At 37.7% G+C, this 13,567-nt stretch overlaps 1 protein-coding gene across 1 annotated transcript; it reads left to right on the plus strand.

The window, feature by feature from the left end:
* The first annotated feature begins 10,005 nt into the window (after window positions 1-10,005).
* LOC131327025 (uncharacterized) lies at window positions 10,006-13,200 on the plus strand. Its single transcript, XM_058359989.1, has 5 exons — window positions 10,006-10,614; window positions 10,714-11,073; window positions 11,157-11,466; window positions 11,564-11,692; window positions 12,475-13,200. The coding sequence occupies exons 1-5, from the start codon at window positions 10,273-10,275 to the stop codon at window positions 12,597-12,599; spliced, it is 1,266 nt and encodes a 421-aa protein (XP_058215972.1). The 5' UTR covers window positions 10,006-10,272; the 3' UTR covers window positions 12,600-13,200.
* The last annotated feature ends 367 nt before the right edge of the window (window positions 13,201-13,567 follow it).

Genomic DNA, 13,567 nt, shown 5'->3' on the forward strand with positions numbered 1-13,567 from the left:
ATCCAAATTGCTCAATCGATCGAGTGCGTCCGTCCGAACTCCTCTCAATTATCGCGGTCTAGGATAACATTTGGACGTGGTGTTCATCGTAAAATGGCCAAGAGTTTAAACTAGCAACAGCAAATACATAAAACCAGCAATATCCGTCATTGTCAAAGAGGTACCCGCTATCGAGGACTTGTAGAACTCAAAGGCCCCGTTTGATAACCATGCTAGCTCTTGGGATTGGATTACCAATTTCATGGGACTACTCATACTGTATTTGGTAACCCAAAATGAGTTGGGATTATTAGTCCTTGGGACTAGCAAGGTGGGTATTAAAGGGTATTGTAATACCCTGGGGGAGATGGTGTTAATAGTTCAGTCTCAACCCATTCTCATTACCAATTCCTTCTATCAATTTAATCATATTATCTAATCACATCTTAAACATACATGATATTAAGAATCTCATCATCAAATCCAATCTCAAACAAACATACTTATTACTAACTCTTTTTCATTACCAATCTATTCTAATTATCAATCTCAATCTAATCTCATCTCCTTACAAATCTCACCCATCTATCATTGTTATCAAACGGAGCCAAAGGGTACAACATCCTAATAGAACCTAAAGAGAACAAAATCAAGGGAACTCGAAGTGCACAAAAACCCTGGTGGAATCCAAGGGGAACTAACCCTAGCATCCATATAATTTCCTTATATACAGGAAAACAAAGCTTTAGAAAGCTCAAACTGTATAGGACGTATACTTGAGCTCGGAATTCAGATTTGCGGGCCCTACTTGGACCCCAAAAAAAAGGGTTTTGGGTGCTCTGGGCGGCAACCTCTTGGACCTTGCCGTAGGTCCAGGTTCGGACCGAACCCACATCTATCTTGTGAAACTCACTTTTGCATAAGCTGCTTTCAAACACATCTGTGTCAAAAAATGTACGCTTTCCGGCGTAGTATTGCTGGAGAAAAATGGTAACCCTTTTTTGTGTAACGCATTGGAGTAGTTGTCTTTCGGTGGAGAAATCCATCCAACATGTTTTACGGAAGTACGAAGCAAAGACTTGATGCTTCTTACACAAGGGAAACAGAGTAAAAGCTTTCCCCACTACTTAAATTTTCTAGCTTTTCCAATGGTTGCTTTGCTAATTCGTTTTTTTTAAAGGCATGCCTTTTCTTTTTTTGATCCTAATGTATACCTTTTCTACTATGGGAATTTCGTCAGCACAACAAAAAAAAAAAGAAAAGGGTTCAAACCCAGCTTGCAATCACACATTCAGACTGCCCATGTGCATCAGCAATTCAGCATTATACCAACATATACATATGTGGAGTTGTTTTAGGGACGGATCCAAGAATTTAAGGTAATCGGGTCAAATTTTCAGACATAAAATGAGTCGTATACTTTCTTTTTTCATGATAAATCTTAACTAGTAATTGGTAATAGCATATGAATTGGACGTCTAATAGAAGATCCGATGGAATGAAGTATAGACACATGACACAGGCCACCAACCTACACAAGGCTCCACCATGGTTGCCAAGTGACGTACGCCACCAACCTACACAAGGCTCCACCATGGTTGTAACGAGGTCACCTTCACAACCTTCTCTCTTTTTGTGTCTATATTGTAGTTTAGTAGAAATAATTTGGACTCTCGGTAAAAATAAATTTAATTTAGTAGGAACAACTTAACTAAAACCAAAATGTTGCAGTGACAAAAAATTAGTGGTAACCTACCTAAATGGTGCAACTACTACTTCATCCATCCCAATTTAAATGTCTCACAGAACAAACCAAACTTGTCAAGTTGGAAAGCCCCACGGGCCGCGAGGGGCGAGTGCAGGGCTATAGACAGCCTTTGAACCCCTGTAAACTAACCTACTAACTTACTAAGGGTGGGTTTGGATTGAAAAGTTAAGTAACTAAATTTTTTGGCTTTATTTGAATTTTTTTGCATTTTTTATTTGTGTCAAACTTTTGTGACTTATTGATTCAATTTAATGATAGAAATCGGAAAAATAATTTTTTTATCGAAACTCATAATTTTTTGAATAAAGACAAAAAAAAAAGTTTATGAGCTTTGGTCAAAACTTTTTATTTTTTCGATTTCTCTCGCCGAAACGAATCAATAAGTCACAAAAGTTTAACGCAAAACTAACAATTACGATTTTTTTGAATAAAGACAAATGATAAGCACCCAAGGTTGTATAATCTTGGTGCTTAAAGTCCTCTAGTTTGTGGTTTTTACGCATTTAAGTTTTCGTTTTCATTTGATATTGCACGCAATGTATTTTTGTTGTTTTAGGTAAAATGTGCTAATAAGACGGTTTTGAACACCAATGGCTGCTTTGGGGTGCAACCTAGTGTCCAAGTGCCCGACGGCATGCATTTCATTGTCACCGGAACCTAACGGCACTATAAGTAGCCTCAGAGGACATTCGGTGGTCAAGAACGACAAGGAGCGTGCCAAAGCTTCGAAAGTAAGGTGAATGCATCAAGGATAGCCCTCGAGGGCACCTGAGAGACCAAGGCCATACGACACTCCTCCGTCAAGTCCCATTGATCAAGGAATGAAGCATCGGAAGGCCGTCGGGGCAATACAAGGTTTTGTAAAGCTAGCTGCCATGTTCTACAGTTTTGCAGCAAAGGTACTGGTACCTCAAAACATAGGTATCGGTACCATTTTGATCTAGTGCTCAACAGTTAACTGGGTATCGATATCTCATAACATAGGTATCGGTACCTCTGCTCTGCGACCAGCACTTTAAGCTAAATTGTTCAACCTTTTATTTATAAAAAGTTTCCACTTATGGAATATTTTTGGGATATTTTGAGGGGACTTTTTGGTCCTTTGTAGCTTAACTTTAGAGCTATATAAATAGGCTTGTAAGCCTTTTATGGAAAGGATGCCCCTTGGTTAGATTTAGGCCTAAGTTTTTTTCTTACTTTCTAGGATTTTCATTTTGTGTTATTAGAAGGTGTTCCACTTTTTTAAAAAAGTACTTTTTTTTTCAAACGAAGGTAATTTCAAATTCAAATATAATGAAAATAAAAAATATTTTTTCAATTTTTTTTTGCACCTTTAAAATATCTTAATGAGATCTATCAAACAAGATCCATATTGGTAAGAAAATTATTTGTGTAAATACATGATTTTTGAGCTTGAAATTACCTTCTTTTTCTAAAAATTCTTTTTTAAAGAAACCGGAACACCCTCTTAATCTTTCATGCTTTCAATCTTCAAGAACTCAAGTAAGTTTAAGTATTTTGATATTTTCTCATGTATTAATGTTGTAGCTACAGCTTGGATCTTTGTTAATATCAAGTTTATTTTTGTTTTCTTCGGTTAAATGTCATGTCTCTTTTTAGCTCTATGTTTTGTTCTCTAAGCATAGTTGAGTAGTTTTTTGGCTAAGTATTGGGTTAATCTTTCCCAAAGATTTAGGTTGTTGTTTGGTTCTTGAACCCTTAGGCTTAAAGCATGATTTCAGAAAATTAGATTAACCTAGCCATTTTTGGGTCTAAACTAGGGGTGTTAACTTCTTGACATGCCGTTTAGGCAAGCGGTCTTGGCACGCGGTATGCCTAGAGCTCTTGGCCTCTTACGTGTTTGATTCATTAGTAAAACAACTTGGTTTAATTTCGATAAATCACATCTTTTGATAAATGCAGTCTTTAAAGCTAAATCTTTCAAGTGTGAGCACGCGGTCATGACTCTTACTTGAGTTATAATCAAGAACCGATAGCGGCCTTTGTCAAGTGATGGATAATCCCTAGACTTGCCTTTTTTAAGATTATCAAACTATTTTCTAGTCTTTTAGCAAGTCATTCTACTTAATTTCAAAGCAAAATCAAAAGTTGGCTGTCTTAAACGCCGAAATTCATCACATAAAACCTACAATTCGAGCAAACTATTACCGATTCTCTGTGGGTACGATTCCGGACTTTTCGGTTATTATGCTATCGACAATCTAGCCCTACGTTTGGGGTATTTCTGTAACGCCCCGATTTTTAAAGAAATTTCGGAAGCATTAACCCTAAAATACACTGAATTTTACAAACTATTAGGCCCTTATTTATCCTTATACAAAAATTACAATTTCAAAATAATACGAAAATCTATGTACATTTGTTTAATAAAAGCAACTCCAGAGCGACTCTAGTTTTGACACGAATTCCAAGCAACGTTGGCCCAGACTCCAATCCAGGGGTCCCACTTGTATCAACTGCTCCACTATGGAATCCTGCACACTCTGGCAAATTGAACGCCGAAACAAACGATTTGCCAGGATACAAACGTATCCTGAGTGATAATTCACTAAGTAGAAATCCTAAAACCCAATACCACAATATGCAGATCAACAATATAATAATTCATAATACACCGAAGGTACAAAATAATAACACATCGTCTTTTTCTTTACTATCCATCATCTTACATATAATCTAAGGATTCTCTCCGCGAGATCCTTTCCTCCCACATCCACTAACTACAATCGTCTCATGGGTCCACCCTTCCTCTTGCTTGTCCTGCACCAGGGTCCCAGGTGAGCGCATCTAAGTTATGTACCGAGTATGTTCTCACTTAAGACCATAACAGGAGGATCGAGTCATCCCATGACGTATCGTACATTAGGGTCGGACATCCACTACCCCACGCTAACTATAACCGTCTCATGGGACCCATTCTCTTTCTCCAAGAGAAACTTCCCATGACGTATCATACATTAACGTCTCACTAACTATAACCGTCTCATGGGACCCATTCTCTTCCTCGAAGAGAAACTTCCCATGACGTATCATACGTTAGCGTCACAACACCGGGCCCTTCAGGTAACCCATTTCAACACAGGGCCCCATCGGTTACCCTTGTCATCACCATGGCTCAAATCACAATCCACACAATCACACTTCCAACACTTTACCAGTTTCCATTTACTTAACATCGTCTACGTGAGTCACTACTCGTAACCACCCAGGGAACCTATTTGTCCAATCTACAACCACAACAAAATATCACACGGTTCAACATTTCAACTAAAAGTACTAACAACACATAACCATGCGATAAAATTAATCATGTCATAGAATTTATCATGTGAGTAACAAAATAATATTCAGTCAAATAATTAATTACCACACTTAAAATTAAGTCTATTTCTCTCGTTTAGAAATTTTATAAAATATTTCTACTATTTAAATATTTTCTTTAACTCTCATATTATTTATAGATTTTACAAATAAATTTTTTTATTGAAAAATACTTATTGCTAAATTTAGTATTTACTAACTGTATTAAATATTAATATGAGATTTTCATAACAACAAAATTATGCGAGGCTATTCTAGTAAATATTTATTAGAGTTAAAGATTACTAATATATAATCTAAAATATTTATTGTTTACAATTTAAAAAAAAATTTACTAGTAAAATATTCTTGTGAATATTTCATAAACATTGATCTATCCCAATAATTTATTAAACACGTAAACGTCCACTCAAATACAAATCAACAATGCATCATTAATAGTAATTTCACAATCAAACACTTGTTACACGATCATAAATTTTCACAGGGTATAACACTAATCATTTTAGCACAACCGGACTAAATTTTAATATAAATAGGGCTAAAAATAAATTAACAATTTAACAGCAGATCATCATCTTCAATAAACTTTAAATCTAAGTAACTCAATTAAAATGCAGATAAAGGTTTCGGATTTCCGGAAAACTACCTCAAACGCGATTCTAAGTCCGAATAAATGTTGTACGGTGTCCGTAGATCGCCGTGGTGGTTCTGAAATCTCGAGGCAGCATTCGGTGGCACTCCAACAGGGCCCGCAGCAGCGGTGTGCCAACGAAACTCACGGTGTGCACACACCTATGGCCACAACTCTCTCTCTCTCTCTCTCTCTCTCTCTCTCTCTCTATTCTAGACTCAACAATAGAATTGAGAGTGAAATAATATGCTGGTGTTAAATTTTCGGATTTATGTGGGTATGTATAATGAGAGAGAATAAGATAGTAAGAAGGTGAGAGGATAAGTGTAGAAGTGGTGGAATGAGGAAGGAGAGTGATACTGATAATGATAAAAGGATATGGGACAAGTGCCACATTTGGGGGGAGTTTTCAATTCTAATGTATATGGACGCATGTATGTACAGGGTGAGAATGTATCTGGACGCTTTTATGTATAGGATGAGAGATAGAGAAGTAGAGAGTTAGTTTGAATAGAGTTCTACTTAGGATTTAGATAGGAAAGATAAAAGATGAATATGAATAACTGATTCCCTGTATATCTAAAGTTTAAATACATATCTTATACAATAATGCAAATAATATCAATTGTACACATAATAATATATATTAATTATTCAATCTAATTAATTATTGAATTAGGAATTTAACAATATAAATTTGTATTAAAAAAATTGAGTCAAAAATTCGGGTCGTTACAATTTCAAACTTATTTGAAGGTAATGTTATTGGCTAAGTAACAAACAATAAGTTATTATTTAACTTTTAAAGCCAAATCTGCCTTAACTCCTCCATACTCCTCTGATGTATAAACTATGACAAAAAAAAAAAAAAAAGTCTCATATGAGAAACTGAAAAAATTGTATTTTTCGTAATATTTTTCCAACTTTTTTGCACTCTTTGAAAGTAATCGATGAGATAATTTGCATGATGAAAAAAAAAATTTCCGAAGTTATTTATTTATTTATTTATCAAAGTTACACGGTCTCCAATAGAGAGTATTTAAATTGTTCAAGTATTTATTTTCTATTTTACTAGACAAATCATTCATTCATAAATTACAATACATCATCTTTAATTCAAAAAATAACCCATTCCGTTGAGATTCTTTTTTTTAAGTACTTATTTATCACTTTATGAGATAAATTATTTTCTCACAATACATCTTTTTTAATTCAAAGAATTAATACTTATTTAAAAAAATAAATACTTATTTTAATTAGTAGAATACACCTAGGGAAACATGGCTTTAGTAGTAGTAATAAAATGACACAGCGTGAGTCAAATGCAAACAAGACAAGAAGAATGTATGAGTAGAGGTGTTACAAAATCCGATGGATCAAAAAAAAAAAAGATCGATCGGTTCGATTTTCGGTAGGTGTGATGGAAGAATTTTTTCGGACTGGACCGAACCGAAATCGTTTTTGTCTCGGTTTCCTAAAATTTTTGCCAAACCAAACTGAACCTAACCGATCGACTATATATTTTACGTATATATTTTAATTGAATGGAAATTTTATATTTTGGGTGGATCGAAATTTCCAATCGAACTGATCGCATCTTGAACCGAACTCAAATCTGATTGGAATCAGTTCTGAAAATATTTGGATCGAACTAAATCGATTTTCGAAAATTTCACCTAGTTCAATCGAATCGAAATCATCCATAGGTATGAGTATATGAGAGAGAGAGAGAGAGAGAGAGAGAGAGAGGATACAACTCCTGGGTATGTTGGAATGGAATCGGATCGGAGGGGATCTCATATCCCATTCCGAAGTCTGCCGTCCGACAAATCTTCTGCACGCAGATTTGAATATCACTTTCACAGCAGCTTGTAACAGTTGCAGGCAGGCTACCCACAAAGACACGAATTGTACTACCACCCTCTCTCTACCCCGTCCCATCAAGCATTAAATGCATCGGGAGAAATTATTACATGCTCTGCACGCACGATAGTCAAACAACATAGTACTACTCCGACGTGTTTTTTATTTTCATTTTTATCATCTATTTTAACGTGTTTAAGAGCTTACTTTTTGATTTTTTTTCAACTTTTTAAATTATTGTTAATATTAAAATGATCAAATTTATAGAGCCAGCTAGAGTGAACTTCTGATAAACTCACCCTTCAAATCTATAGAAAGGTAGTACCAATTTACAATTTTGAATGTAATTTTTGTTAATTTTACTAGAGATATTTTTGGCCTATAGTCTAATACTACTATAGCGGAAACACACTAAATTTAATCATTTCAAATGTCCAAACGAAAAGAACCACACATAACAGCCAAAAAATTTGACATCGTTTTTTACCCTCCAAATTTTAGATTAAGAGAACCGAAAATAGTTTTTCAGATAATTAAATCTACGAGTAAGAAAAGAAATATGACGAGTTAAGAAGATAAAAGTTTGCTGTAGTGCACGTGCCACACTACACGTGTCGGCCAATTCGGCCGTCTATCTTGGCAATGAACGACTCGGATTTTCATCTAAACAATGAACGGGTAGGATTTGTAAAAATTCGGATTATATCCAACCATTTATTTTCAAAATCGATGGCCCGCATGTGTCCTGCAGAATGTCTTACAGGACCTTGCACTACAAGATTTCCCAATTCGGACAGATGCGAGATGGAGAGAAATATGACATACACTCAACTCCTACATGTTCCCCCCATTTTTTTTTTATGAAAGCCATCCACATGTCCTACTTGATTTATGAAAAATCCCCGAATCTCCAACTTATTCTGGGCAGAGATAGAAGCGGGTAGGGTCAGATCAAAATGGTCATCCCGAAATATAATCATGTTTGGTTGAATTTTGAGAAAGGTTTTTTTAAGTAATGAATAGAGATAGATATATAAAGAAAATTTATTGAAAATTGTGTTCAGAAATTTTTTAAAACTCAAAAACGAAGAAGATCATGCCCACGGGTTTCGGGGCCCTCGGTGGGCAACAGTGTAACCAAAACCACAGAATGATTACTCCGGAATGATGGGGTAAATCCGTCATTTCGACAGCTAGGCTAATTTGGTGAATACAAGACAAAAACAGGGGGTAAAATACAGGGCGGTGCCAAGTCGACCGGGGGATGAGGACAAACATGGCTCTGCAAAATCTCCGTTTCCACAATGCTAAAGTACTGCTGTAGCGTGCATGTTTTGTGTAGGAGGGAGCACAGGGTACCGTAAAACAAAAGAGGCGCGACCACGTTGTGCTGCTTTTGTGCTAACTGCTGCCACTGCCGCTCAAGGTTTTTCAAATTTTGATTTTTTGTTTTGTTTTGTTTTGTTTTTTCATTTTTTAAGAGTGGAAAGAGAAAAAAGAATGATGAGAATTTGACCCCACCCTCGTCCTCACCTCACCACACTCACATGCTCAACGCCCCCTCCAATTTTCTTTTGAATTTACCCTCCAATTCCAAATACTCTCCGGTTCCTTAATTGAAGTTCATTGTTTTTTCTTCCGTCTCAATTTAAATGTCTCTCTTTTAAAAAAAAAATTATTTAAAATTGCATTTGAACACGTAAAATATGATTTAAAGATTGAATGTGCAAAAGCCTCAAAAAACAAAGGCTCATGCACATGTAGTAATATGGATAGGATTTGACTTCTTTGCAATCCCAGAATGAAATTATAGAAGTTGATCATATAGAAGTATTTTTAAGGGATTAGATTTGTATAAAAAACCCGATTAGAGTATAGCAAATCTATATCATTGTTTGCTGAAATAGGCGATTGAGATACAATTCTTCCTTAACCATCGAGTCTAGTTAAGCCCCGTTACCATAAGATCGTTTACTTTTTAAGTGCTTATTTTTTGCTTCACGATACAGATTATTTTCTAATAATACATTCTTTTTAATTTAAAATTTAAAAATTAATTATATTTTAGTTAGTGAAGCACATTTTTTAAAAAAAGAACGGTTTCGATGTCAAAAGCAAGAAACTGGACTGACCAGTTAACATTTGCTAGCCGGAGAGAAGATATTTATTTGAAATACACAACTGACAACTAGGACCCACCCTCCCAACGCCCAGAAGATATTACTCTCTGGTCTCTAGACACATACATATACAAATCTGTATATCTACGCGTGTCTTACCTGGCTACAACTCCGCACGAACCCCTTTTTCCCCACTCCACAGTGACACAGTCTCAGTGGCGCGTACCATCCACCCTACCCCTACCCACGTGGGTTACACCCCCTCCTAGGGTTCCCTCCCTCTTAAAATACCCTATAAACCTCGCTCCCTCCCCCCTCTCTCTCCACTCCTCCAAAGAATTCTCTCTCTCTCTCTCTCTCTCTCTCTCTCTCTTTTTGCTTTTGGGTTGTTTTTGTTCTGGGTCCCTTCCCCCGGTGAAATAAACCAGCAAACGGGGGACGGACTACTACTATAATTGAATCTTAAAGAAGCAGCAAACCCACAAAACAGAGGGTCATCAAAAACCCCACACCTCTGTTTGATATTTTCCCCAAGTTTCTTCTACATCTGTCTGTTGGCGTTTCGTATGGCGGAGAATTTGGACGACGGCGAGTTCTGGCTGCCTCCCCAGTTCCTTACCGACGACGACATACTCATGGACTTCACCAAGACCCACAACAGCAGCAACATCAACAGGAAGAACAGAGAAGCCGATTCCGGGCTGCTTTTCCCCTACGAGTACCCGTCCGGGTTCGGGCCTTACTACCATTCGGATCTCAGCTCTCCCGTGGAGTCCGTTGTCAGCTCCACCGAGACCGAGAGCGACGAGGATGAGTACCTCGCCGGGTTAACCCGGAAGCTGGCTCGGTCCACTCTCCTGGACGATTTGCTCAAAGCCGACTCTGCTCTCTGCTACGAAAACCAAAAGGTAGTTCCCTGAAAACTATTTCGCTGCCTTTTTTATTAGTGGGTTTTGTTAATTTACTCTAATTTCTTGTGGGTTTTGTTCTATTTTGTGTTTTAATAGCCTTGGGTTGTGGCCGGTTCGCCGCAATCGACGCTGTCCAGTTTCATGGGTGGTTATCAGAGAGAGGGCTCGAGCAGGGGAAGCCCCAACGGCCCTTCCCTGGGAACTTCGCCGCCTCAGGCTGCACCGTTGAACCGAAGTGACACCGCTTGGAGTCTCCTATACGCGGCCGCAGGAGAGGTCGCCAGGATGAGAATGAGCAATCCTACCCCCAACGAAGGTTTTGTTGGTGGGTATTACCAGAAGGAAGGACTGTTTTGCCCCCCTCGTAACCCCAGTCCCGTCTTGAAGCAGACCCACCAAGGGTTTCAGCCCAACAACAAGCAGTCCCTCTCGTACCAGCAGTTGCAAGTCGCCCAAGTAATTGCGAATTAATATCCCGTCCTTTTCTGCAATTTATTTTCCGATTCGGTTTTCTAACTGGGTTTTTATTGGGTGTGCAGTTTCAGCAGTTGAAGCAGCAGCAGATGATGAAGCAACAGCAGCAGGGGACTACGATTTGGGGGCAGCCGGAGGTGGCGCACCAGGTGGTTCAGAACAGGGGAAGAACCAGCGGCGGCGGCCGTACTTTGGGTTTGTCGCCGGCGGCTTGGCCTACGCTGCAACAGTCTCAGCAGCAGCAACCACAGGCAGGGTCTGGGATGAGAGCTTTGTTTCTTGGAAATGGTAATGGGGCGAAAAGGGAATGCGCTGGTACGGGGGTTTTCTTGCCCCGCCGGGTCGGTAGCCCAACTGAGACCCGAAAGAAGCCAGGTTTGTAAACAGTCGAATGATTTTTGCCAGATATGTTTCGTATTTTCTTTTATTTGCGGGGTTATTTATCTGGATTTTTTGTGCTTTTATTTAGCAGCATGTGCGACGGTTTTGCTTCCGGATAGAGTGGTGCAGGCTCTGAACTTGAATTTGGAGGCCATGGATGTCCAATCTCAACCTCATCTTCATCAGGCTCAGTTTAACAGGACGTCAACCGCAGATTATGGTAAGACCTTAGTCACATAATCCTTCAAATTGCACGCGCTCATGCTCTTAATCCTCGCGAATTTTAGTCGGTCGGGAGGCATTTTGCAGACGCTTTCGCATTCGCGCTCGCGAAATTTGTGTAAAACCAAGTAATAAGGTTCTGTAGAAGTTGAGAGCAGTTTTTGTTGATTCAAGTTTGATTTGTTTGTTTTTTTCTTGTGGTTCAAAAAAGTGTTAAATAATTTGTTTGCTTGTTACACTATTCTTAAAGAAATGGGTAAGTATTTGAATGCCACCCGTGTTTGAAATCGTCCAATTTGTTGTGGGCTTTCACATCTTCAGTGTGAAACGCACATGTATATACAGCTGTGTTTGTTTTAGTACTATTACTGCTTCTGGCCAGAAATAGTATTAGTGCGGATTTATTCAATGTATTATCTATCTAGTTGGTTGTTTATTTCTTGTATAAATCTCAGGAGTAGTATCTTACGTTCAAATTATGTCTAGATTCACACAAAATGCACGAACTAGATAAACAAACATACTTGAAGAAATGAGCTGTTTATAAACATTCTTTAACCTCAAACAGAAATAAAGTAGAAGTATTTCAATCTGTATTTGTAATTTAATAACGAGATTTGTCACATAATCTTTCAAAATGTTTGCGGACTTTGGTCAATACACAGTTTATATTCGGGTAACTGCCACTGGACCCACAGTTTTTTTTTTGTCTTGTTGAGTAGGTATTTGTTTCAAATTTTGAACTTACAAATTTTTGTTTGTTTGTGTTTGTGCATTCAGATGCTGCTGCATTGAAGTACCGGAACAATGTGCTGATGGCTCAACAGAGGCGCAACGTCAGGGCACAGGTGGCGGGCATGAACCATGAGCAGCAGCTCCGTTTGCCTTCCGAGTGGAGCTACTGATCCGCCCCAATCCAATCGTGCTTTTTTTTGAAACCTCGGGGGGCGATGGTACTAGGGTTGTTTTTTGGAAGTTTTTCGGATAGGGGTGATTTTCAAGGTAGAAGGAAAAATAGGGGAGAAGTGTTTTTTTAGTAAGTAGTAGTTTGGGTTAGGAAATTATTAGGATATTGTTATAGAATTAGGGGAGAAATAGTGGTAAGAAGATTTAAATGAAGAAGATGATGAATATTTTAGGAAGAAAGAGGAAGAAATGGTTTTTTGGGTAGTGGTAGGGTAATAATAAAAAGATACTGGGCTGAATTGCAATTAACTTTGTGGGTTTTTTGGGAATTTGGAACAAGAGGAGTGGTGGCTTGTTTCTCTTTCTTGTTAGTATGAAGAAAATAAAATAAAATGTTGTGAAAGTTGGGAGTCTGTAGTAATGAGAAGAAGAGTAGGGGGTTGGAGTAATGTTTTGGTGGAATTACAAAACAACCCTTTACTTGTTCTCATGTGGTTTATTTGCTGGCTTGATTTGTAGCAAATGCTGTTTCCAACCCACACACCATGGCCTGGAATCAGATCTTGTTTTAATACTAATAATGAAAATGATTTGCGTTAATCTCTCTCTCTCTCTCTCTCTCTCTCTCTCTCCCCCTCCCCACTTTTGCTCACGTCTGTCTCTGTCTTTTTGTATGGCTCTGTCTTTGTCTCTGTCTGTACTCTTTATCTATGGAACATGGCTCTGTCTCTATCTGTCATTTTGCTAATTTGAACCTGTTATTAATTAACTACTTTGACCTAGTTTAGATTCATTTTATTTTGACTTAAATTTTTCAGTACGCAGTTCTGAGTCCACAATACATTTTGGTGCAACAAAATACTCCAAAATAAAATATTTGATTATAAGTTTTAGTGTAGTTTTTCATTCGAATATTTGTTTTTCTACTCTGTTAGGGTTATACTTATTAAATACTATTAATATTAAA

The sequence above is a fragment of the Rhododendron vialii genome, chromosome 5a (genome assembly GCF_030253575.1).
Source record: "Rhododendron vialii isolate Sample 1 chromosome 5a, ASM3025357v1".
Taxonomy (NCBI): domain Eukaryota; kingdom Viridiplantae; phylum Streptophyta; class Magnoliopsida; order Ericales; family Ericaceae; genus Rhododendron; species Rhododendron vialii.